The sequence below is a fragment of the Trichoderma harzianum genome (genome assembly GCF_003025095.1).
Source record: "Trichoderma harzianum CBS 226.95 unplaced genomic scaffold M431scaffold_18, whole genome shotgun sequence".
NCBI classification, from domain to species: Eukaryota; Fungi; Ascomycota; class Sordariomycetes; order Hypocreales; family Hypocreaceae; genus Trichoderma; species Trichoderma harzianum.
The window spans coordinates 139,280-164,530 of record NW_020209266.1 but is presented as its reverse complement, the minus strand read 5'-3'; the positions used below and the strand labels follow the sequence as shown (position 1 = coordinate 164,530).

The following is a 25,251-nucleotide window of genomic DNA, read 5'->3' as shown; positions in this document are numbered from 1 at the left end:
CTCCGTTGGCATTGCCACTCAGCCACGTTCTAATGCGTAGAGGCTGGTAAGCTGGACGTCAACCCTCTCTAGCTTCTCCAATAGTTCCTGAGTTGGCGCCCTATATTCCACTGAACATCTCATGATATTATCAGCTGAATCAAGCAATATCGGCTCATCGCTCCGGTGTAGAAACGCCTCATTTCTGAACTGTAATGAGCTCCGCCATTGCCGTAAGCGGCGCGTTCTGTCAACAATTCGCTGTTTACCTGACCAAACCTGAACAGCACGTTGTAAACATCGTCAGGTAGTGTATACAATCCAAGAAAAATTCTTTGGCGGGGCTGTCGGAGAAAATGTTCCTTGTAGCAAAGAGAATGACTGAATAGGACATGTTGCTTACGAGGCCATTGTTCCAGAGAGGGATGCTCTCCTACGTATCCAAAGTAGGACGATAATAATGGGTGCAACATAAGCGGTTAGTGGAATGGTGGTGTCCTATGGGGACAAGTTGGAGCGAGAGGTGTCTGTAGCTGGAACAATGGCATTTCCTAGATAGCAGCTTTGCCGAAAGGTCATCAGGCTATATGTGAAATTCCTCGGCAGATCTTCAGTTGCTTCAGCCAGAGTTCGATTGCGCGAACTAACAAAGCGACCCATTTGACAAAGCAATTGAATACTGCGAAGTATACTTGAAATTCACATCTCCGGGTAGCTAACAAGTCCTGACTGTAGCAAGGGCGCTGTGGATGCAAGACCTGCCCCTGTCCCTGCCACGATGCTTCTGACAAAAGGGATCTGAATAAATCATGGTTTATCTACGATGTAATCGCCTTGCTGTAATCGCTATGTAGGCCGGTATAGCGACTCTCCTTCTACCGCCGTGAATGTAGATACGAGACTTACATGTTTTAAAGCTGGTCTCTAAAGCCCAAATGAGAATCATACTTCGGTTTTCCAAGGGGATTATCAAGCTCTGTACCAGAAGCCAGGAAAGAGTATGCGGTATTTTGACACAGTCAGCCTGCTTTGCGTATGAAAAACAGTTGCGACGGCCGTCTCGGTGGTCGGCAGCGAACCAATGTCTTGACCTATACGATAACTTTAGGGCTCATGAAATTCCTCACAGCTTAGAATCCCGACTGGCCTACCAATTTAATGAAATGATTTAAAGTAACCCTGTCGTGTTGCGAAGTTAATGTTCAATCTCAGTGAAAGTGCCGTGTTGGGGCCACGAGGAGCAGTTGAGAATACAGATGATGTAAGACTCCCACACAGAGCCTGTATAAGTCAAAGAGCCGAGTTTGAGCCTGAGGGAGATGTGCCAACAGCCACTGAGCATACTCTTCAACTTCGCGCTGAAAACTTAAGTCGATTGGTTGCAGTTTTCTTCTTTTTTAAGTTGTATCGTCCAATCGGTGGCAGAGCTCTTTGTGCAGCTCGTTAGACAAAGGGTCAGGTTTTACTCACAAAATTACGAATTGATGCTAAGCGCCCAAGTACGGCGTCAACAGCCGTTATCATCTAATGTATTGTACAATTTCGTGGTTTTCAGGTTTTCCTTTTTGGGGTAATAGGTAGAATAGAGAGCTGATGGAGGGGATTATGAGTTTGGGGATCGTAGCGGATCTCACAATGCAGACGGCTGGCTACAACACGGTAATACATTCACACCAGCCATACGAAGGCGAAATGAGTACAACCATAATGACAGAGTAATCATGTATTACTGCCATCCAGTGCATTCACAAAGCCCTCTGAGTCAACTGTTGCTTTTGTTCTCATCAACAGTATTGAAAGAAACTCTAAACTTTGGAGATCGATTCATGCTGACGGGACATCAAGCGGGGCGGCTGCACATTATAGGTAGATTAGAGGGCCCGTGTTACTATAACGACTGAATGGATCCATGCATCATGTAAGTAAGGCCCATCATCTGCCGCCTTGCGCTTGCCGTCGAATGCACCGCTCCGCACAGCATCCGGTTTCCTATTCCAGCCATGGCGATGGCCTCAGTCCGAGCAAACCCGCTCAACATCGAACCCCTCGGCATTCACACCGTTTTATTTCTTCTTCCTTCGAACTTCTCCGTTTCCGTCATTTCTCCCACGTGTCGCGATCCACCACAGCACTGCCATCGGGATTTCGGCCAGTCTAGCGACCTTCTGGGAAGCCAAAACGGCAATCCGGCAACGCATCCAGAATGTGGCGGCCACTCACGTCGGCCATTCCAGCACAAAGCGAGATCTAGGCTTGGAGGATGCTGACGGGAAGAAGCAAGTTTTAGGGCGCCCACCAATTCCATGACGTTTCACTGCCCCACCACTAGCCTTGAAGCAAAGGAGATCAAACAAAGGAACGATGCGATGATGCATCCGATACGTTGATGTATGGCAGAATCTTGCCGAGAGGGAGGGAGCACTGCAACTTGCATCTCTTGGCATCTCCCTCTTCTCATCGTGTGTAGCCTCTACACGAGAGCTTCATGATTCTTCTGTTTACAAAGTCACATACAAGTTTGGTTCTAATCATCATCCCCGCTTCGTCGCAATGGTTTCCGACCATGTCCTGAGGCTGTGTCGGGCTCACAACTCGGTCAGCTCCATCCTTGCCAAGAACCCGACAAAGGGCCCTGGAGTCATCGCAAAGGATCTATACGGCCATTACGAGAAAGATCTCCGTCGTTCCCCAGATGAAGACAGACCGCAACCGTCGCCCGAGATACTAGAATTAGCCCTTCAATGCGGCAACTGGGGCCCTACAGCTCCGAGCCCGTTGTTCCTCCAGGCATTCGCAGATTCTCTCCGATGTCTGGATGCGGATGCGCTTTCCAGCGTCGTGTCTCCTCCGCTGATGGGCTCTCATGGCACGATCCCGTTGACCATCATTGCGCCGCTCATAGACATCATTCGCCATGTTTCAAATGTCATCGCGCGGGCGGAGAAGGAGGTGTTTTTCATCACCTGCAACTGGTCGCCCTCCGTTGCTCAGAGACTCGTCAAGAATGCGCTTATCGAGCTGTCCAGGCGAGCCGGAGAGAGGAATCAAAGGGTCGTGGTCAAATTAATGTACGACAAGGCAACGGCCGCCAGTGCGATCGATCCGCATCAACGCGTCAAGCCAGAGACTTATACGTCCAAGGCCATCCAGCTACCTACTCCCGAAGAGATCCCTAATCTTGACATGGAAGTTGTCAGCTTGCACAAATTGGTTCTTGGCACTCTTCATGCCAAGTTTTGTGTGGTTGATCGCAAAATAGCGGTAGTCATGAGCAACAATATGGAGGACAATGCCAACATGGAAATGGCGACGCACCTAGAAGGGCCAATTGTTGATAGCATCTATGACACAGCGCTCATCACATGGAAACATCCTTTGGACCCAATTCTTCCTTCACATAACTCTCCAGCATCGCAGGGGGGACTACCAACGTCCAGCGATGAGCCTCTATATCTCGATCGGGGAACAGGTCCAGATCAGGAACATATCGCAGCAATCGGACAAGCAAACCCAAGTCTTCCAGAGCATACGCCGGAAGATCCACACTATGATGTCGACATGGCTGGAGAAATTGCACGCATGCAGTCGTGTTACTCTACGAAGCCAGATGAAACGAGACTTCAGGCTGCAAACCGCCAACTGAATCTTGCAGTCAAGGACCATATTGCGCCGACGGGCCCCGATATCCCCGATGGACATGAAATGACGCCTTATATAAATACATCTACCCCTTATCCAGTTCCGATAGCCATGGTATCGCGCCCTCCGTATGGAAATGTCGATTCTAAAAATGTCTTTGTGCCCCAAAACGAAGCTTGGCTGTCTTTAATTCGCAACGCTAAAAGCAACATCTTCATTCAAACTCCAGATCTTAACGCTGCACCACTCATTCCGGCCTTGGTTGAGGCCCTGAAACGTGGGGTTGAAGTCACATACTACGTGTGCTTTGGGTACAATGATGCCGGAGAAATCATCCCAGGACAAGGCGGGACAAATGAACAAGCTGCACGCAGCCTACTCTCTTACCTTCCAAAAGGCGGACTAGAGCGTGAGCTTTTGCACATATACGATTATGTTGGAAAAGACCAGGACCACCCAATTCACCAATGCTTCCGAACCCGCTGCTGTCACGTTAAACTCCTCATCGTAGATGGCACTGTTGGAGTACAAGGAAGTGGGAACCAAGATACCCAATCTTGGTTCCACAGCCAAGAGATTAATGTCATGGTAGATAGCCCCGAAATATGTAGCAAATGGAGAGACGGAATCGAGAGAAACCAAAACACGAAGCTATTTGGAAGAGTATCTGACGATGGGGTTTGGAGAGATAAGAATGGACAGCCTGGAGAGGGATATATGGGAGATCCTAACTCAGTAGAGGGATTGATCAAGGGTGTGTGGGGGATGTATAAAAAGATGGAGCGCGCTTAGGCTTCTCGAGGTGCAAACCGCGTATAATCAGTTTTAGAATTGCACATACAAGAGCGGGTATTATGGTGTAATAATTGTTGGTATTTATATTCTAGCTATACCATCTGTCTTGTCCTAGGACTCTATTTCATCTCCCCCGACCATCTTTTCATTTATTAGTCTTTGTGAGAGTTTTGCAGTATCTCCACCAACTCATGTCTAACAACCATATTCTCCAATTTGAACGATCCAGCCAGGTCATCTAGCTCTTCAAACGACAAATCCTTGAAGTACTCTGCAAACTCGTGCGTCAAGTATTGAGACAGCAGCACATCTCTCAGCACTCGGTCGATGTAGTCGCCTACATCCCAAGTCTTGGGGTACACAGCTCGCTGAAGATGTTCCGGGATGACAGCCTTGAAGTGATCCTTGACGGGCTTGTAAACGCTATTCTCAACGGCAATGTTCTCATCGCGACCCCAGCGGTCGAGGCCCAGCTCGAGCTTCTTATCGAGCCATGATCGGAGATGAGTGTACCACTTGGACTCGGGCGAGATGTGCGTAAGGCCCTGGTAGCCGATATCTTTGTACAGCCAGATGCTCCATGAGATAGGACTCTTGTCTCCAGAGGGATCGCCCTCAGCGTAAACATCCAACTGATCTTTCAGCACATGGTACCTCGATGCATTTGTTTCCTCAACAGCCTCATCGCCGCGCATCTTTGAGGCATAGACAGGCCCCCACTCGCCGTTCCAAACAGGTACGTTGAGCTCTTTCATGTATTCGATCTTGCGCTCATACTGCTGCTTGAGCTTTTCTCGCTGAGCTTTGGTGCCTGTGTATTTCTCAGAGCTCTTAGGGAAGCCATAGTTGGAATAGTCGTGGATAGAATAGACTGTGTTGGCAAGAGGCGTCTTGGGGAATTGTCTAAAGTCTGCCGCATAGGTGTTGCCATCCAAGAACAAGATGTGGTTTGGGTCAACTGCTCGAATGGCCTTGTCAACTCTGTCGTAGAACTGAACGAGACGGGCGTGAGTTGGATCCGCTGGCTCGTTCAAGGGATTGTATCCTGCCACCCAGGTATTGTTCTTGTAATGTGATGCAATTGCTTGCCAGAGATCAATAATTCGATCCTGGAAGTATGTAAAGTCCCAGAATAGTGCCTTGTGGATGGCGCTATCGCAGTGCCAGTCTTGGTTTTGGCCGCCGGGGACAGCATGCAGGTCCAGAATAGTGTAAATGCCATGGTTGGCGCAGCTATCAACGATTCTGTCCAACAGAGCAAAACCCTCGGGCTTTATCTTGGTAAGATCGGAATCATCAAGAAAGTGCCGATAGTTGAATGGGATTCTGAGGCAATTGAACTTCATGGAAGCGAATAGTTCGGCATCCTTGTCTGTCCAAAAGTATTCATAGAACTTGGACCAGAAGAAATCATATTTCTCTTTGCCCATGACTTTTAGCATCGCCTCCTTGTGCTCCTCTTCGTGGCCGGGGAACCCTGTGATGAAGTTCTCCATGTTGAGATGGCCACCAGAAGCTGCCCCGCGGAGGACGATGGGAGCGCCATTTGGCTTGAGGATTTTGGTCCCCTCGGTGTGCAGAAAGCCGCCCACGGTCATTTTGGAGAGATTTGTGCTTAATGTGAGTAAGGCCAAAATGTCTGCGCAAGATTTGAGAGTTATGAGTATGGAGATGAGAGTCGTGGCATACGAGCAGCATTCTTCAGCTGGTCGCACGTATATATAGAAGTACGTGGGGTTTCCACTGTGACATAACTACATCGCAGCATCAAGATAATCGCCATTTAATTGGCGCTAGATGGATCGTAGGTGTGGAGTGTCTCTCAACTCCATCGACATTCGTGGAGTAAAACGCGGAGAAGCACGCGGAGTGTCGGCAAGCAAAGCCAACATTAACATCAGAATAGCCTGTTATAAACACTTCACATAAGCTCAGAGGCTAAACTGGGAACCGGTTTCCCGGGTTTCTTAATGCTTACTATAGTACCTAGTGGTTGCTATCGACCAGGCTCAGGCATTAGTCTGGAGAGAGCTACTAAAGTGACGTTTGCTAGACTCCCACCCAACGTTCGAGAAATTGAAGATACACTCTATCGACATAATACACATAATATAATGCTACAAAACAAAAGTCTTTCAATTACATAACCCTATTATCTATACCACCTCCTCTCTTGCTAGCTCGCAGTTCGAAGCCCCTTTATCGACGGTTTGCTACCCGCTTATGGTCGTTTCCCACGAGTCATGGCAACCAAGTGGAATGTCGGCAACGCCAAAGCCTCTCTACCACTCCCTTTACATATGCGGAGTGTCGGCATCTATTTCTCTACCTCCAATTCTTCTCTCAACGCCAAGATCTAGTTCAGCCCAGTTCTTACACATGCAGTACCACCTCACCGGCCGAACAACCTATTTTTTTTTCTCCTTCTGGAAACAAGTTTATTTTGCCGCTACAAGGCTCGATGCCCTGCGAGATCGTGCGGGGCCCCAGATTTTGGATCAGCATTTAAACCCCACGATGAGCATGTCTTTGGGAGGGTTGCATCACGATCCTTCGCCTCAATTCGTCTCAGCTTCACACGCAGATCTCCTCTATTTCTTCTATTATACTTGACAAAAATAACTCTCTGATAGTCCTAACATGGCTAAGAGCGAGAGTGAGCAGACAACTGCGGAGAGAGCAGGCCCGGAAGATGCTCTCCAGCAAGTCCTTCCAAAATACGGCCGGCCATGGTGGCAGGTCCGCCATCTCCTTCTTCTGAATGTCTGTCTCATCATCCCTCTACTGGGAAACTCCACCAATGGTTATGACGGCTCTCTACTCAACGGCCTTCAGTCCTTGCCCCAGTGGAGGGACTACTTCAACAGTCCAACCGGCCCTCATTTGGGTGCTCTGTCCAACGCCTATGTCTTCGGAAACATTGCCACTTTCATCGTTGCCTCATGGTTCAGCGACAAATACGGACGATTGTGGGGTATCCGACTTGGCAGTTTTATCGTATGCATCGGAGCTGCCCTTCAAGCTGCGGCTCAGAACTATGCCATGTTCTTCGTTGCTCGATTCATTATTGGTGTCGGAGGCATGCTTGTCATTGTAGCGAGTCCTTGCTTGGTGTCTGAACTGGCATACCCCAGCCACCGAGGCGTTATCACTGCCATCTTTGGCCCGTCTTGGTATGCCGGAGCTACCATTGCAGCTTGGGTCACATACGGAACCAATTACATGGGTGTAACTGATGAATGGGCATGGAGACTACCGTCTTTGCTCCAAGCATTGCTACCACTTGTTCAGCTCTGTGGCTCGTTCTTCATCCCAGAAAGCCCCAGATACCTTGTGGACACGGGTAAGGAAGACAAGGCGAGGGAAATTCTTCTCAAGTACCATGCTGGAAACGACGCCGCCAACATGCCACTGGTAGAACTCGAGATGAGCGAGATCAAAATTGCAATCTCCCACGATAAAAATAGCCAAGAAGTCAGCTGGGGCGCCTTTCTCCGAACAAAGGCTAACCGCCATCGTCTATTTGTTGTCGTCTGGCTCGCCATTACTCAACAACTTTGTGGCAACGGCTTGGTATCGTACTACCTCAACTTGATTCTCAACTCGATCGGAATTACTTCAGCGCGAGAGCAGCTGGTGATCAATGGCGGCCTCATGGTTTACAATCTGGGCACTGCCATCATCAGCGGCTTCATCGTCGGCCGCATCAAGCGCCGGCCAACTTTCATCTTTGGACTCGGCACCATGCTTCTCATCTTTGTCATCTGGACGGTGCTTTCCGCCATCAACGAGCAGCGGAACTTTGAGCAAAAGTCGCTCGGACAGGGAGTGCTGGCCATGATTTTCCTATTCTACGCCACCTACAACGTGTGCATGAACGCCCTTCCGAACTTGTACATCTCGGAGATTATGCCGTACTATCTTCGTACCAAGGGAACGACGACTTTCAGCATGATGAATGCCATGACTAACGTCTACAACGGATTTGTCAACCCGGTCGCTATGGAGGCTATTAGCTGGAGATACTACATCGTGTTTTGTGGTCTTCTTCTTATAGAGCTGATAGGAGTTGCGTTGACGTTTCCTGAAACCCATGGATACACTCTCGAGGAGGCATCGGAGGCGTTTGGAGATGGTGTGCTCGTCCAGGGGGCGGCAGCGAAGGCAGTCGAGGCGGAAAGCCAGCATGTTGATGTCGCATAAGCTCACCTTTACTACCAATGTCTAGATATGAGTGCCATGTGAGCAATGAGGCCATATAGCTAGATGTATCTTATTTCTATTTATTCATTTCAACAAGTCACAAGTGATCAACAGTGTCGTTGTTTTTACACATGAAGAAGAAGGGCAAAAGCATCGAAGGCTCTTGCTGACCATTGTGGCCATCTCAAGCTCAACCCTCGTCACTCCTTCAACATCCCAGACGAAACAAAGGCCATACTCAATCCCCACGCCATACAACTTCTCCAATTCAAATACCGAATCGCTACTCCAAATTGAAGTTGCTACTTGTGGATTGGCTAATAGGACGAATAATGTGCACTCCAGGCTATCACCAGAAGGCATGGCTCAATTCCAACTCATAGTTGCTAACAAATTATTCGAAGCTGCATCCTTCAGCGCTTTACTATACAAGTTCACCAGTAATGTGACGGGCAGCCAATACGACAAACAGGACTAGCTTGTCGCTATTCTTCAAATTATTCTTGCCGCAAGCGCTTTCTTCTGGTCTAGCATACATAACAGCTGATACAGCCTTAGAAAGAGGAGCTACACGCGATCAGTGCTATCAAGCATCTCAAGTACAACAATGCCTTTATCCCACCCCCTGCAAATACGAATTTGGCTCTACCACGCTTCAACACGCCATCAACTTTGCTCAGGTGTTTACAACTATCACAATGGGAACGCTCCAAGAAGCTGTTACTACCTTGGCAAGAGATGGCAATACACTCCAAGTTCGCACCATCGTCGCGATGATTGGCAACGGTGCAGAACCAGCAGGGTACTTCCGACACATGCTTGAAAGGAAGCCATCGGCACAGCCATTTCCCACGACATCTGTCGCGCCATTCTTCCCAAGCGCGCTAGACACCTTCACCATACCCTGCAGTTGTCCTTTCCCAGCGTCCAGCATCAACATCGCCACCTTCAGTCCGTTTAATCTCGTGGGCATCGGTATGATTAAGCATAAAGATCAAACTATTAGCTTGGAGACAGGCCTAAATGGAATCGCGAGCGTGACAAGGTACTTTAACAAAGACAGATGGATGTAGGTTGTATGTGACACACTTAACGGCGCAGCTGGCGCCAATTTCTATGCCCGCGACCAACCTGTAGTGGAACAAGATTATTGTCACGATGGATGCATATTTTCCATATTGCAAGTACTCGATGGATGGGTTGTCGCTGGCTGCTCTTACTACAAAAGATGACTTTTCTTCGGTGGATGAGACGCTGCAGTTTACGCTGGCTGCTCCAGCGGTCTTGCAGGCCGACACGTATGTCAACGTGAATCACAGTCTCGCAACTCTGGAGTGAATAGCTCAGAACATTTTTTTGATCAAAAATACTTCCAATGCTGTGTTCTGAGGGTTCATCAAACATCTAGCACTCAGTGTATTCAATAGCTCATCTCCTCATAGAGACCTCTGATCGCGCAGGAGGCCCAGGTCGCGGTGCTTGGAAATCAAATTCACATCTCACAGCATCAAATACACGCCCTAAACCTGAACAACTACTTACTAACCTCGCTGCCAAATGCATATGCAATGCAACATGTCATCCCAAACCGGCTCGGCTTACAAATGAGCCCTCGACACCCTCTTAGAAATCCAAGTCACCAATAGTATCATGTACGATGATCCCATGAACTACGAAAGAAACAGTCCAGTTCAACTGTCTAGCCCCGCTCGGGATAATCTCCTCGGGGATCCTGATTTATGTCCTCGGAGCTCCCCACCAAGCAAATGCGACGCCGCCACGACTCCACAGTCGCTCCGGTGCCGCTCACCCTCAAAAAACCGGACGTGATTTGATGCTGTGGGGATGCCGAAGAGTCATCCCATCCCCCGTGGGGAAGAAGCTTTTGTCGTTCGTTCGAGTCATACGATCCAAGCCGTACGAGAATGTGGTTCACCGGCAGAAAGGTTGAACGTATCCGGTAGTTAGTTCTCAGAATAGATAGCTCTCTACGCCCTTTGCCTTGTATCGTATGGCTTCACCGCAAGATCACAGTCAACCTACTAGGCCTAGAGTACGAGTATGCATCCAAGGCAATTAGTAAGAAAGGAAAATGCTAAGAAAGAGGGCGTGACACCTTCATATGCCGAAGCCAGGATCAGGATTAATGACATAATGCAGCTGTCGAGTGTTACATCGTACTGCTACTATTGGCATCGAACTCGCGGCTAAATCGGTTTAGGCAGGATAAGCGCCCTCATCGTCGCGCCGGCGCCCTAGCGATGGCATAACATGTATTTACGAGTTTCGCTTGGTGTACGAAGTAGACACGGCCGACATCGCTTCTGTTGCTGGCAGTTTGAGTGCTGTAACTCAACTGAACTGCATGCTGGAAAGGGGTTGCCCATTATAGACATACTGGAAATGGGGAAAACAAAAGATCATCACAGATGGAAAAGAAATTGAGAGCGACGATAGTGTGATTAAATACTAAAGCTATGTTTTTTTGCGGATTCTATATATCGTCATCATGCATCGTTGCATGTGAAAGAAGCCATCGTATGCCGTAAAGTATCCATTCCGTAAACCAACTCCAAAAGAATATAAGAAAAAAGCCAACTATGTGGCTGCTGGATCTGTTGAATTCGCCCGTCGTTTCATCATGTTAAATATATATCCAAAAAAGACAGAGAAAAGAAATAAACCAATCGCCTGATTTTGTCCTTTGCTGTAGGGGTATATGTATATGCTGGCTACTATGCAGCAATATCGAAAACAACCCAGCCGCTTTGCTCTGTACCCAAGCCTGTGTAGGCTGATAATAGACGCGCCCAATAAAATGAATAGAAAGATAATAAAAAGTTAAAAAGAAGAGTAGATTAACAAAAGAAAGTGGTGGGTATCGTCGCTTTCATGATAATTCTTGGCTGCCCCTTCGGCTGTTGGGTGCCGTCGCCCTTGCGGCAACTAGTTCTTCGAGGTCGTCGTACTCGATGGGGAGCTCATCCTGAGCATACTCGGGAGGGCTGGGAGGCACATCCTGGTAAACTGGAGGCGCTTCGTTGTCCCAGCTGACGCTCAGGCCGCCGTTGTCAGTCAAGACGACGGCAAAGTGCATTCGCAGAATGCGGCCGGTGCCAGTCTGGTGGGAGATGTGTGTCTTGCCCTCTTGTGCGTATTCCTTCGAGACAACCAACTCCAGCAGCAGAGAGTGTGTCACTTCTGTTCCGTCTTGAGTCTTTGTGTCGCAAGCGTACTTGAGGGCGTTGGAGTGCGGCTTGAGCTGGTTGACACAGAATTCGAATTCCATGTCGACGATGCCGTCCACACCAGTGTAATCAGATTTCCATCCCTCGGTGAGGTTCTTCTCGCCGATGACGCGGGTTTCGCTTCGGGGCAGGCCCTTGTTGGCAGACTCGGCGAGGCCAGGGTTGTGCTTCTCGCAAGCGGGTGCAACTGTCTTGATGGTCTCCTCCAACTTCCAGGTAAGCTTCTTGAGCTTCCACAGGTCAACCGTCTTGACCCTTTCGTTGTGGGTCATGAGCCCGTCGAGCTTGAGGGTCATCTTGTTGTTGCCTGAGGGGTGAATGACGGAGACGTAGCTGGCGGCGGCCTTAATGTTGGTCGGAGGGAAGACGCGGACGGAGTTGTGTGGGTAGAGAGGCTCGGGGAGAGTCCGCTTGACGTCGATGATGCGCTCAAACTTTGTGGTTGTGATTGAGCTTGTGCCCTCGGGCGTTGTGGGAGCAGTGAGGAATTGCGCCTCGGCGTTCATCACGTAGGAGATGGAGACAACGGGTGTGTCCATTGAGGCGGGGAGATTGCCTGGCAGCAAGATGGAGAAGGGGAACTGGTGCTTGCCCTTGCGCAGAGGAACGGGGTGAGCCAACAGCGTCAGCTTCTCGACCTCGGTTGACTGACTCTGGCACTCGCTGCAGTTGTTCTGGAATGGCCGCTTGTGGGTGACGACCATGTTTAGGCTGGCTGTGAAGCTCTCTACGTCCACCAGATCCTCCTTGATGTCAAGGTAGATCTGTCCCGAGACCAATGCACCGGTGCTCTCCTCAGCGTTGCCGTGGAAGACGACAGGTGGGCTCTCGACGCTCCAGTCGATCACGACCGGAGAATAGGGAATGTGCTGCTGTTGACGCTCCTTGGAGTTGGATCGGCCAAAGTGCAGCGACAGGCGGTGGTGCTTCTTGATGGCTTCGGCGAGGTCAGGCATCTTGACGGCATGGCGATCTTCGCTGTCCGAGGCATGGGGGCTGGTGTTGCGGGATGCGCTGCGAGAGTTGCTCCTCGATGTGTTTCGAGACCGCGAGACGGCCTTGATGTGAGGGATTGTTCCCGTCGAGCTACGCAGGAAGCTGGAGACGAGGTGGGGCATGGTGAAGATGGGAGAAGCTGATGATTGCGGGTGGTTTTGGTGGTGGCTGTGGGTGACGCAAACGTCACTATGAGGAGGAATGGCGGAACAGGCCCTTTTTATGATACCTGTTCCTCTCTCTCCTTCCTTTGAATATTTCTTTTGCTTTGTGTATCCTTTGTTGCTGTCAATCTCCTTTTAACTTCCAAAAGCAACTTCAGCCCTAGCGGTGGTCAAAGTCCGCCGACGAATGATGATGCAAAGACCCCCTCCAGAAATGATGTACACGGGCGCTGTGCCAAGGAGGGGCTGCGTCTGGGGAAAGGATTGGGCTGAGATCTGGTGATGGTTCTCAGCAAAGGGCGCCGATGGTCGGGTGTTAGTTCTGGCAGATGGCTGTTTAGCGGAAGCCACTGGTCAAGTATAAGCACAGAGAGAAATTAAGCCGGTCTGATGATCTTATTCAGCGCCGGGTTTCGTAAGCGTGCTGCAGCTGTTGCTTAAAAATTGAATTTTCGTGCGTTGGATGCTGGATGATGACAATTGGCAGTCCAGTTGATTTTGTCTGATGCGTATTGTTCTTTCTCTTTGGTTTGTCGTTGTGGCTTCAAAGTGCTGACTGTGGTAAGGCCGTCCGTGTAAGTCGGGTAGAGCAAGGTTTCGATAGTAGCTTTCGTGAATACAGTAAGCTGATGGACAAGTTCAAGTTCCAAATCGTAATGCCACTGGCAGATGAAATGCAATGCAAATCCGGTAAACAAATTTCCCAAAAGAGGTAACCCGGCAACATCGTCGAGGGCATCGTCAAGTTATATATCCTGTCCCCTGGTTCGGCATGCGGCGGTTTGGCCAGAGCTATGTGTCATGGCCGCAAGCAAAAATCTTGCTGGACTTTTCCAGGCTCTCGGCCGCCAACCGATGGCCGATGGATCTCCGGTGGGGGCATCGAGACGAGAGAAACGCCTTTCGATTGATTCTGTGGGGCTCCTTGTTCTTCCAATTTTTTTTTTTTTTTTTTTTTTTTTTTTTTTTTTTTTTTTTTTTTTTTTTTTTTTTCTCTCGCCGTTTTTCCCTTTGCCTGTCCGCCGTCTTTCCTTTCTCTCCCCCTTTTCCCGATTAGGCACTTGAGTGGCACGGCGACAAGGCACGTGTGTACATGACTGGTACGCCCATTCCTTAGCCAAGTTGGAAATTGGACGGCTTTACTGCCCATCAGCTGGACGGAGAAGCACCTGCGCCGCACGTTGAAGACAGATCCATTAACAGCCGTGCCAAGTACCGGCCAAGTACTCGGCTCCATCTTGGTTTGCCGCCCTCTCTCAGCTGTTGTCTCGATGCGGTAGTACTTTGCTCTCGTAACTCGTGTTGCCCTGTTTTTTTCTCTGTCTCTGTTGCGCCTGTGCTGTAAATGTTCAACATCAGACAAAACAAAGCGTCGCATTAAACTGGACCCTCATCGGCCTTGTCCGATGATGTCCTTTGAGTACCTGTATGAGCACGAGCATGAATATGAGCAGTCCACTGCACACTCCCGTACCCATCAAGGTACAGACCCAAGACCGTCCGTCAACTTGCTTACCCCGTACGGGCATGTAAACTACAATCACCAATTCATCACGCAAGTCAACTCATCGAATTGTCAATTGCTTTACTAAACAACCGCCCTGACACCGCCGACACCGGCTTGTTGACACGTTCCTTGACAAGACGGAGGGCGCGCATCTGATGGCTGGCAATGACTGCCAGACCAAATACGAACAAATGCCAGCAGTTCACACAAAGCCACAGCAGTCTGCTGACCAAAGGCGCACTGCAAAGCACGAGTAGCGGGAGTCCGTCTCCGTGGCTCAACCGACTAGCAATTCACACGGGATGACATGCAACTCATTACGCTCAGGGCGTGCGCTGCTACCCGCAAATCCCCACTCACAAAAGGGCCCGTCGACTCATTTGGTGAAGCAATGGAGTATAGGATACAAAACCGGATTCAAAGAATCAAGTACTGCGAGGGCAAGCTATCACATTAGGAGTACCTCTTCGGCTCCGCCCACAGGGCTTGACTTAAGTACACACTACCCCCCAACCACTGCTCCCCCCTTACATGGACGGCCACAGAAACAGTCAGCAAACTCGGTAGAAAGTGCTGGCAAGTTCACAAACCCACGCCCTAAATGTCGTGTTGTCAGTGGAGGCTACAGTGGCGTGATGGCCTGTGACGTTACCCGAGCCCATGCCCTTGAGCCGCGACACAGCGCCCGCGCCCTACCGTACAGCGCAGAATGGAGATGCCCGCCAGACTCGAAACGAAGCTCCAGCGCATCACGATGCCTCACTGCATGCTCCGTACGGAGTACTCATACAGAATACTCGTATACCCATGTCCATGTCTACTGAGCCTCAGGAGTCGCCTGGCTCGCTTGCCGACGCTGCCCCGAAGCAGGCCGCTGATGGTGATGCTCTCTGTTGTGCAGAAGCAGCAGATTCAGCAGAGAAGAGGCGTGACGCCGTGAAATATCCAAACATCACACAGTCAATCTCTTGACCTGGAGACAGAAGACATGTCCCATGATGCATTCATATCATGCTTGATTCTATAAAGAGAGACTGTGTCGGTAAGCCTCATAGAGTAACATATATCGTGTCAACTATCCCCCGTCAACCCGCGCGGTACAGTACACTGTTTTCCACTTCACCACCAGATGTCAACATTACTTCACCTCATCTCAGATCAGATCAACTCGAACGCACGCCCGCCCATTCACAGACTTGCACGGCCGCACACGAAGCTCCAGCTGGCCTCGATTCGTGCCCGGCTCGCCACTGCTCTCCACCAGGTATAGTAGACAGGTCACCAGGCAAAAGTGATTTTTTCAGTCTCCAGTAACTTGTTCCTCGTCGTCTCCACGGAGATGCTAAAAAAATTTTTACAGGCAGGAAAACCGCAAGCTGCTTTGCAGAATACTACCTCGATGTGGACTAGGCGGTGCTAGTTCTTCGATGCATCGGCAGGCTACCGAATATTGCTGCTCCGTAGTGGATCGCGCCGTGACAATATTCAAGTTTTTTTTTGTCCTTCTGGATCCCCGTGGCCGTCTTGTTATTCCTGAATCAATCTGCTCTAAATTACTGCCGTTTACGGTCGTACGGTTGACATTTTTGCTCGGTGTCATTACATAAAGTTGTCTCCGTTTGACAGAATACGGAAGCAATCTGGAGTAAGATGGGGCCGTCTTTCATTTAAACAGCTGTTTTGTGTCCCATTCAGGTCCCGTCGTCCTGAGTTACCCAATGCGGCACCTAGCAGGGGAAATGGGAATAATAAAGGGAAAAAGAAAAAAAAAGAAAAATTTTTTCCCTGCCCGTGCTCGATGTGGCTTGACGATCATGGCACAGCAAAACACGTGTGATTCTAAAAAAAAGTGCCGGAAAGCCTCAGCCATCGGCACTAACACTGCTTTGGTCGCTCACAGCTTCAGGCACATCAGGGACCCCCTGTGAGCTATTACGTATCGATTATTGCTTGAGCACAGGCTGAAAAAGTCCTATGGCAGCTCGAGCTGAACTACATGTGCGAGCACGAATCTGGTAGGAGGATGAGGATATTGCGGCCCGTGATCCCGCTCCCGTGGCTCTAGAAGGAAGCTCTTCACTCACTCACAGCCGGCAAAAATGCTTAGTGCCGCAAATTGCAGCATCTCGGCATTCATTGAGATCTCAGGGCTGCTGCTGCAAGTACGTGTAAAAGGGTAGCATCGTGTTGATCACTCGCCAAGAAGCACACCAGCCGATTTCCACATCTCACTTATACAAATACTACATACTACCAGCATAGGTACACTGCATGAAGTTTGCGTATGGAGTGCATGTAGTAAAACATGCAGCTATGGTGATGGCCCTCAGAAATTTCCGCAGCGTCCACCGGTCATTTGAACCGTCGAGTCATTCTCATTCCCTATTGTCACAAGGTCTTGTCTCAGCGCAAGACTGGCCATTCTCCGTCCGCTCGCTTATCCAATTAAGCATCACCCCTTAACGGCGTAGAGTCTTAGAAAATCTCAAAGCACGAATGACACAGGGCTAGCTTCCCTCGTGGTGCTGTTCCATACAAAAATGCCGTGCCTGGCATGAAGCCTCACATATCCGGTAACCGCCGGCTTGACGGATGGCGGCTAATGCATCCAATATTCTCAGCACTTGCAATCGTGCGTAAGACTCGTACGGAGTAAATACGGAGTGATCTGGAGAGTGCAATTACTACTTCTCGTCTCACCCGCAAAAATTCCTCTATATGGAGTACAGGGGCGCCCGCCAATGCCGCGGCCGGATGAGCGCATGTACGGAGTAGCTATTATCGTCTCTCATTCTTAAGCCGAAATGGGGCTCCATTTTGAGCCGAAACATCACCAGAAAACAGAAAGGGGGATCACGTCAGAAGTCGTCAATTGTGCGATTCTGACGATGGCCGCTACCTGTGGAGTAAAAAGACAGCTGAGAACTTGTCATAACGCAGTTTGCGAACATGTTTGCTCTGTTTTGCGGATGTGTGCATCGATGGTGCGATTTTATGTCAACGTTTCCACTTGTTATCAGGCGACGGACCGCCGCTGACACGGCATCATCCATCGGGCAATTGCGTCGGCAATGGGCTCCGGTCATCTCACAACCGCCGGCTATTCATTGCTAGCAAAAGAAGATTAATGAACATTTCATGCTGCCCGTCATGCTTGAACTCAATCATCAGGCACACGTTCCAGAAGCTGTTTCGCAATAGGCTCGTCCGGAACGACTTGCGCTGAGGCGCAGGTTTCACACGCTGCAGAATGACATCAACCTTGTCTGGAAGCAGGTACATGACAAAGTCCTCCGTATAAGCTACTGCTATTACAACCGTAGAAGCCGCAGTGAGACTCGCGGGACTCCCGACCCCCGCAACCCCGGGGCGGAACGGGTGGATGTCAGGATCGGGAGTGGGCGGATTCAAAAGGGGATTCCGGCACACCCGGCTACCGAAGTCTGGGAGGATTCTGTATTGCCGAGAGTATTCCCACCCAAGTATTGCTGCTCCCTCTTGTAATTGTGCCTGGAAATGATGAGTTTCATCACTTCGAGTAAATGGAGTAAGATGAGATGAACTCGGCGTGTATTTCGCCTGAGCATCCTAATGGATACTGCGGTATTTAAGGTCCCTGTACGGAGTACCTATTAATAACTCAGGAGTATTTCCTGGACTTCGTGTCTCCTATGGAAGCAGAATCACTGCAACTCTGCGTCGTCAAGGCGAGGCCTTTCCATGTATGTTATGCCACCCATAACATCCGAAGTCCACCACCAGATCCCCCCTTATATCACATGATAACAAATCAATGCGCGCAAGGTCTGGTCAGTCAGTTGCACTGAAGACACATAAGAAAACTTATTACCGCAATGATAATGCGTACTTTCTTTGAGTGAATATGGAATAGACGGCGACGCCTGTGCTTCTCGGCTTGTAGCAAGACCCCCAAGGGCACATATTCAGTCTACCGCTTAGTAAAGGTTAGTAGTAGGCGATAAAAAGAACGGTTCTCAACATGTCCATGCAAATTGGTGTTTATAAGATCATGTATTGCGGACGCGGATATCCCATATTTGAAGATAGCTACGTAGCTAGCTTCACATATACACATTAGAGACTCCTAAAAGATACCTCATGCTCTCTACTTCTTTTTATAATCATTAGGTATTCTCAATAACCTAAAGCGCATTGTATTAATGGGAATAGGCATACCTGTAAACTAGAATCCTGAACAAATTGCCAAAGAGTGTTGAGTTGTCACGCGAATCTGTGTGAACATTTTCCTTGGTCAAGCCCACTTTCTGTTTGCTGCTGTTTACAGCTAGCTTTTCCCCCTTGCATAGATCATCAGCATAGCAGAATACAGAGAGTTTCGCACTTTCAGCTTGTCAGCTTGTCAGGTTATGAGCCCTCGCGTTTTACTACGCAGGATGAAGAAGAAAAGAAAAGAGGCCTCGCCAACTAGCCGCAAGGGCCAACCCAAGCAGCCAAGTCAATGCCTCAATCTCGATCAGCGCCAAGAAGGCACGCCAGGACGGCACGATCAATCCACGCCAGGCAGTCATAGTCAAAGAAACCAAAGATACCCAGAAACGAAGGAAACAGCCTAGAAACGAGGGGCCCAGAAACACAAGAAACGATGGAAGATGCTCAGCAACGAAGACAGTCCGGAAACGAGAGACCCAGAAACACAAGTAACGACGGAGGATGCTCGGAAACAAAGCTGAAATCTGAAAACAAGAGACTTAGAAACGAAGGAGACGTGGATCCTAGAAGTGAGGGAGGATTTTGAGAAATACTATTTTCTTAAGCAACAGGGCTTCACAAACATCACAAGATCCCATGCCACTATATTTTGAGATGCGGCTTCTTTTTCGCTTTATGAAATATCAGACTGTCATCAGAATTCTCTTGTAATGTAGACGTAAACGCCGAAGAATGAGAGAGTGAATTGGTACTTAGTGAGCTACCCTAAGCTTAAGTTCTGCATTATCAATAGTGGCCACTGCCATCACAGCCATTCTCTCCTGTTTGTGTGATGCTTTTACTTTTTTTTTGTGTGTTTTTCTTAGCTCCTCTCGTGTTCCTTGCCATACGATCCTTCACAATAACGCGGTCCATTCACTTAATAGACGTCCTTGTGATCAGCCTTGATCATATCTGCTCCCTTTTCGGCCACAGCATAGACAGAGTTCTGAATACGACAATCAGGAATCAGCGGAATGACAGAAGCATCAATAACGCGAAGGTTAGTAACGCCATGCACTTTGAGCGCCGGATCGACCACACCCTGGTCGATATTCTTGCTCAATCGAGCGGTTCCGACAGGATGGAAAGCTGTTTGACAGCGATCCAAGACGGCGCGCTTCATTTCTTCATCAGAGTGAAGAGGCATCTTCCAAGGAGTCTCAGAAACAACGCAATCTTTGAAGCCGTCACCCTTGGTCAGCACATCGTAGCTGAAGCGGATACCCTCACGCATAGCGATGATGTCGAGATCACTTTCGAAGAAATTGAGATTAATGTTGGGCTGCTCGAACGGGTCGGCACTCCTCAGAGTAACCTCGCCAGGACCAGAAACTGGGCGGACGAGATCCACAACAACGGTGGTGTGCTCTCCCTCTGGTGGGTGCGGGAAGTGCCATTGGAATGCGCTGCCCCAAAGGCAAACAAAATCGAGTTCGAAATGAGGCTGGCCCTCAGGCGAGAAGGGATCCAGTCCCCCATTAGCCTCCTTAGCCTTCTTATACTGCTCATCATTCTGTAGATATTTATCGATGCGAGGGAAGGCCACCATCTCCAGGAAACCGGAGCCGACTGGTCCAGAATGATCTTTCTTATAGGCAGCATGCAGCTTTTCGTTTTCCTTACTCTTTCGAAGGACAGCGGTATCCATACCAATGCCATCCTTAACACGCAATACAAATGGGACGGCCGGGTGATCCATAAGATTCTGGCCGACATGACGCGAATCAACAATGACATCGATATCGAACTTTTTCAGTTCACGTGCTGGGCCGACGCCACTCAGCATCAAAAGCTTGGGGCTTTCGAAGACGCCCTCCGAGAGGATGACCTCACGGTCTGCGTAAACGTTAATGTCTTTGCCATCAGTAGTCGTGACTCGCACGCCACGGCAGATTCGGTCGGCATAGTTGATCAACAGCTTCTTGGCGTGAGTTTCGGCCAAAACTGTAATGTTTTTTTTATCCTTGAGGAAGAGATAACTTCCAGAGCGGACTCCTTTATAGATGGTATCGACACAGTGATAGAGGCCGTTCATTTCGCCGTCATAGATGTTACTCGTCATGGGTTCTCCGCGCGATTTCCAGGCTTTCTCAAGATTATCGCGGAATGGTTTCATCTCATCAATAAGTTCGGCGTGAGAGATGTGAATTGGCCCTCCTCCTCCAATCTTCTTAAGCTCAGGGAGATATAGCTTAGGATCATCGTGATAAGTGGCACTCTTGCGTAGGTAAGGAACGAGGGGATCCCAAGTCCATTCTTTGCCGCCCCATTCTTCCCATCGATCAAAGGTCGGCTTGCATCCAGGGACCCAAGTGAAATAGTTCAGCGACGAACTTCCACCAAGCATTTTGCCTCTCGAGTTTGGCTTTTCGATACGCTCATAATCATCACGCCTGACCATGGTCGTCTTATAAGCCCAATCGTGAGCACTGCCACGTAGGTTCATGGCATTAGATGGCGTGGTAATCTCAGGAAGTTCTTCCGGGTTACCAACACCGGCTTCAATCACCAAGATGCGAACCTTGGAATTTTCAGCCAGGCGACCAGCAACACAGTTGCCGGCAGTACCGCCACCGACAACAATAAAGTCGAAGCGGTCTCCGTCTTTCACGTTGACGCCCATGTTGTTGGATTGAATGGGGACAGTGTTTTTAGAAGACATAAAGATAGATAAGATAATATGAGTCGAGTAGAGAAACTACCAAGAGGTTCTCAGTAGTAAGATCTGGTGAACAAAAGCTTCTTTACGGGCGTCTCGCAGCCACCTTTATACCTTGATTTCCCCAAATCTCCCTTGATATCATGTAAATCCCGTCGGAACGGTCATCCCGCCAGAGGCAACCTCTTCGGGGTCTCGGATAACTAAGAACGGCAATAGCAAGCCATGTCATACATGGCTATCCCGCTTCGATCCCGATGAGGGCAATATCGAGAAATCCTGCAACAGCTGAACCCCGCCTCAAAGAGGGGTTACTACTGCTTCATTTCGTATCGATCTCACACATTTTGCCGGTTGTCGATCTCGTCAAGTGGAACTTTGAGTTTTTGTTGAAAGATATCGAATCATTTCACTTGATGCCTTGAACATGGATGCATCTCGTGGCTTCAGAACGCGAGTCGGGACCTCTTCTTGCATTTTTCTTACATATTAGCTCCTTGGCCTGTCTCAATTGAACGAATAGGAAGCATCGTCCATTGTTTCGCAAGGAAAGGTTGAGTCCAGAGATGCATGAAGTTGCCATAGTTCAACGCCATGAACGTGTGCTAGCTTTGATCCTATTGGCTGTGGCTGCGTCTACACTCTTACAGGAATGGACCGACGCGGCGTAGGAAACAGCTTAGCTGATTGATATCTCCTCCGTACGCTGCCAAACTTAATTCACGTCAAGGTCCAATCGCCTGCCTCCAAGCTCTGGCAGACCTACGTCACCCGCCGTCAACTTCGTTTCCAGTCTATTTTGGTCATAGTTCAGCTCATAAACCAGTTGGGATTTTCGCTGGTAGGACCGCCATCATTGCAATCGCTCGATGGATCGCGGCCTGAGCTGGACACCTCGCTCACGCATTCCCTTTTCGTCAATCGAAACCGCCACAAAATATATATCATTCGACCAATAGTTGAAAACATTTACGCCTCATGCCAAGGTTGTCTTTGACGATGTTACGCGATACCAGGATGTGCGTAATGTCAGAAGCTCCTAAGACCTCAGCTGCATCTATCTGCACAAGCTTCAAGCCATTGACGAAACCAATCATTTGTACAATTTGGAGAATTTTAGCCTGAAAATATTTCAATTGAGTGCCTTCTCCTCCAATAGATACTGCAAAATGGATGCTTTCACACCTCAATGCAGCTACGCGTGCATTGCAGCCCAGAGGTACCTTGTAAATGAGCATATCATTACGCAGCACCGCTGCAGTAGTCTGGAATGACTTATCATAGCTCATTAGCCGGATACCCGACTCAATGAGACAAATAAACTCCAATCCATGCACTTTCATATACAAGCCAAGCTTTTGACCTGATCACCTCATATCTGGCAAGCTTGAGGCGAAGAAGCGGGATGGCCGGGCTAGTCAGACATGGGCAAGCTGAAGTGAAATCATGATGTGTGCTATAATCTTACAAGTCGACCACACCAACTGCATCGTTGTATTATTAAATGTAGAATGAACTCACGCCAATAAATGGTGATGAAAAGCGAGATGTTTATAAAAGAAGCTTTACTTCTGCACTCAGCTCTTCTATACAGAAGGCCACTTCGAAGTAAACTCGATGACTTCCAAGATCTGATAAAAGCTGAAACGCCACTCAGTTTCGTAAAGCATCTACATTGAGTATGGTCAAGAAAAGTCTCCGTGTCCCACTACGCATAGGCGAGGATCCAGCTCTCTCTCTATCACTTGTACCAGATCTGCCAGCCTCTCTCGATCAGTACCACCTAGTTCGTCCGAATCCCACTTCCCGGTGTCCAGCTTCGAATCGGAAGATGTGGCGGGCTAGTGCTTGCGTTAAATCATGCAAACCACCAAAATCCTTGTTCACATTAGCCGAGAGCGAATTGAGGGGTATGAGAGGGTTTGAGCAGAAAGAATATCATGTGAATCGATGAGCGTCATTGCTGATATTGGTGATTCTTGCAGCTTATGTGGCGCCCAGTCATATTGGCATCGTACGTGGAGAGTTCCTATTCGTGAAATCTAAAAACAGGTCGACTTCACCAACGATACCATGCGACGTTCTGAGTACACACAAGGCTACTTCTGATGGCTTTCCTGGGCATAGAGAAATATTGGGATCTTGACCCACATCATATTTGTTGCTTCGCTAGCACATGCAGCTATAGTGGTGGCCTCGGCGGTGCCGACTCATCTCTACCTGGCCATGCTAGAGAATAGTAGAATAGTCGCCTCGGAGCACAAGCCAGAAGACAGCACTCACGGTAACATTAGACCACCCAAGGGGTTTGTTCTACTTCTGGCATGTTTTCCAGTGAAATGGGAAAAGAATCACTGGAAACCCAGCCAAAAACTACGTTCACATTAATGTTTCCATGCGTTTCCTCTTCTTACTGCTGGAATGAAAAATGAAACAGCATCAGCTACACATATGTTCTAACAGTATCATTGGCTACGGCAGCAGTTGTCTCTACCCAATAAGTTCCAATATTAAATAGAATTGAGAACCTAAGCTCCATAACCATGATACCGCGTGCCCACTTCCGCTAAAATCCTCAAGGGCCGGATAGGGGCAATAGCTCTGCAACCCATGTTGCCTCATCTGCAGAAAGAGATGGCTAACTCTCCCCTCATTTACTACACCACTCATACGTAGCTGAGAGCATACCCCACTAGTTCCAAGATCAAATGAAGCCCAACTGATCTGAGCCACTCTTGAAGAACCGGCTCAAGTACGTGGCGTCACAGCCTTAACAGCCCGACGATACCGGCAAGACGGCACGATTACCAACGCCAGCAAAGCCAACGCGGCTTGACCCACTGACAATCTAGTATGAGACTGGCGAGGGAGAGAATCTCATCTTCGATCTGCGGGAGAGACTATGGTGGAGTCGCATTATATTCGCCTGCCGCGGCTCCACCGTAAGGCCCGAGGGTGTCCGAGCAGGGTGATGCTAAAGCTAGAGCACCGGCAGATGTCCTGTTTTGCAATTTCTTTGTATGCTTATCCAGTGGCGTTGGTCCACGTGCTGCATTTCGGATGTACGCTTCCGGTGATCGTTTCTATCCTAAGATCACAGAGTTGATGTTGGCTCTAAGCGAGTTCCTAGAGTTACATGGGATTCACTTGGAAGATCTCGCAAGAAATGACGAGCATTGGACTCGGAGACTCGGAGTTCGCCTAGATCGCAGCATCTAATGCACGTAATGACTCGAAACTCTTGTGATACAGCTTGGCAAGGGCAGTGTGGAGGATAGTTTTCGCATGTAACTCCAGAAATAGTAGATAGGCCGAGCTGTTGAATGTCATGACATGCCGGCAGTTGGAGAATTTACAATAGCAATGTCGGCAATTTGTTGTCCTGAGATTAATGAGTTCTTCACCTGATGCATTTAGAGGATCGTCGAGAAAGTTTTGGAGCGTATCGCGCTGTTGGTGATACAACAGACAATCAAGAACCCGTCGGATAACTACTGAGTAAACAAATGCTAGTAACATGAAATTCTTTCTCAACTCTCTGTTCACAACGTTCAACAGTTTATTTCACTCCTTGTGGGGACTGCTAGGACAAGGATGTGAAGACCAATAGTCCGTCACATAAGGAAGCCTGCGCCAATACGGGCTATGTATCAGGTTAACGTCTTGTCCAGTATCGCAAATAAGCAGGCAAATATAGTTGGCTAGTAAAGGGTGACCACGTATCACAACTCATAACATCGAGAAAGAGCTTTCAGTCTGTCAATCCTCATTGTGTCTGGACCTGGTGATGCTCTTTGACAAGCTGACAAGTTGAAGGTACAAAACTCT

At 48.9% G+C, this 25,251-nt stretch overlaps 7 protein-coding genes across 7 annotated transcripts; 4 read left to right on the top strand and 3 right to left on the bottom strand.

Annotated features, from left to right (window-relative positions):
- The first annotated feature begins 1,845 nt into the window (after window positions 1-1,845).
- M431DRAFT_273692 (hypothetical protein) lies at window positions 1,846-2,225 on the top strand. The gene has a single exon (XM_024913965.1). The coding sequence runs from the start codon at window positions 1,889-1,891 to the stop codon at window positions 2,135-2,137; it is 249 nt and encodes an 82-aa protein (XP_024769093.1). The 5' UTR covers window positions 1,846-1,888; the 3' UTR covers window positions 2,138-2,225.
- A 304-nt stretch (window positions 2,226-2,529) lies between these two features.
- M431DRAFT_500195 (hypothetical protein) lies at window positions 2,530-4,410 on the top strand (the record flags this gene model as incomplete). The annotated part of the gene is made up of 1 exon (XM_024917899.1): window positions 2,530-4,410. One exon carries the CDS (start codon window positions 2,530-2,532, stop codon window positions 4,408-4,410), a length of 1,881 nt encoding a protein of 626 aa, XP_024769092.1.
- Window positions 4,411-4,474: 64 nt separating this feature from the next.
- Window positions 4,475-6,093, bottom strand: M431DRAFT_512864 (glycoside hydrolase family 5 protein). The gene has a single exon (XM_024919921.1). It carries the CDS (start codon window positions 6,009-6,011, stop codon window positions 4,566-4,568), a length of 1,446 nt encoding a protein of 481 aa, XP_024769091.1. The 5' UTR covers window positions 6,012-6,093; the 3' UTR covers window positions 4,475-4,565.
- A 960-nt stretch (window positions 6,094-7,053) lies between these two features.
- M431DRAFT_500193 (hypothetical protein) lies at window positions 7,054-8,616 on the top strand (the record flags this gene model as incomplete). The annotated part of the gene is made up of 1 exon (XM_024917898.1): window positions 7,054-8,616. One exon carries the CDS (start codon window positions 7,054-7,056, stop codon window positions 8,614-8,616), a length of 1,563 nt encoding a protein of 520 aa, XP_024769090.1.
- Window positions 8,617-9,314: 698 nt separating this feature from the next.
- Window positions 9,315-9,689, top strand: M431DRAFT_20572 (hypothetical protein; the record flags this gene model as incomplete). The annotated part of the gene is made up of 1 exon (XM_024913388.1): window positions 9,315-9,689. The coding sequence occupies one exon, from the start codon at window positions 9,315-9,317 to the stop codon at window positions 9,687-9,689; it is 375 nt and encodes a 124-aa protein (XP_024769089.1).
- Window positions 9,690-11,506: 1,817 nt separating this feature from the next.
- On the bottom strand, window positions 11,507-12,982 carry M431DRAFT_500192 (hypothetical protein; the record flags this gene model as incomplete). The annotated part of the gene is made up of 1 exon (XM_024917897.1): window positions 11,507-12,982. One exon carries the CDS (start codon window positions 12,980-12,982, stop codon window positions 11,507-11,509), a length of 1,476 nt encoding a protein of 491 aa, XP_024769088.1.
- A 6,395-nt stretch (window positions 12,983-19,377) lies between these two features.
- Window positions 19,378-21,479, bottom strand: M431DRAFT_512860 (GMC oxidoreductase). Its single transcript, XM_024919920.1, has one exon. It carries the CDS (start codon window positions 21,424-21,426, stop codon window positions 19,642-19,644), a length of 1,785 nt encoding a protein of 594 aa, XP_024769087.1. The 5' UTR covers window positions 21,427-21,479; the 3' UTR covers window positions 19,378-19,641.
- Between the last annotated feature and the right edge of the window lie 3,772 nt (window positions 21,480-25,251).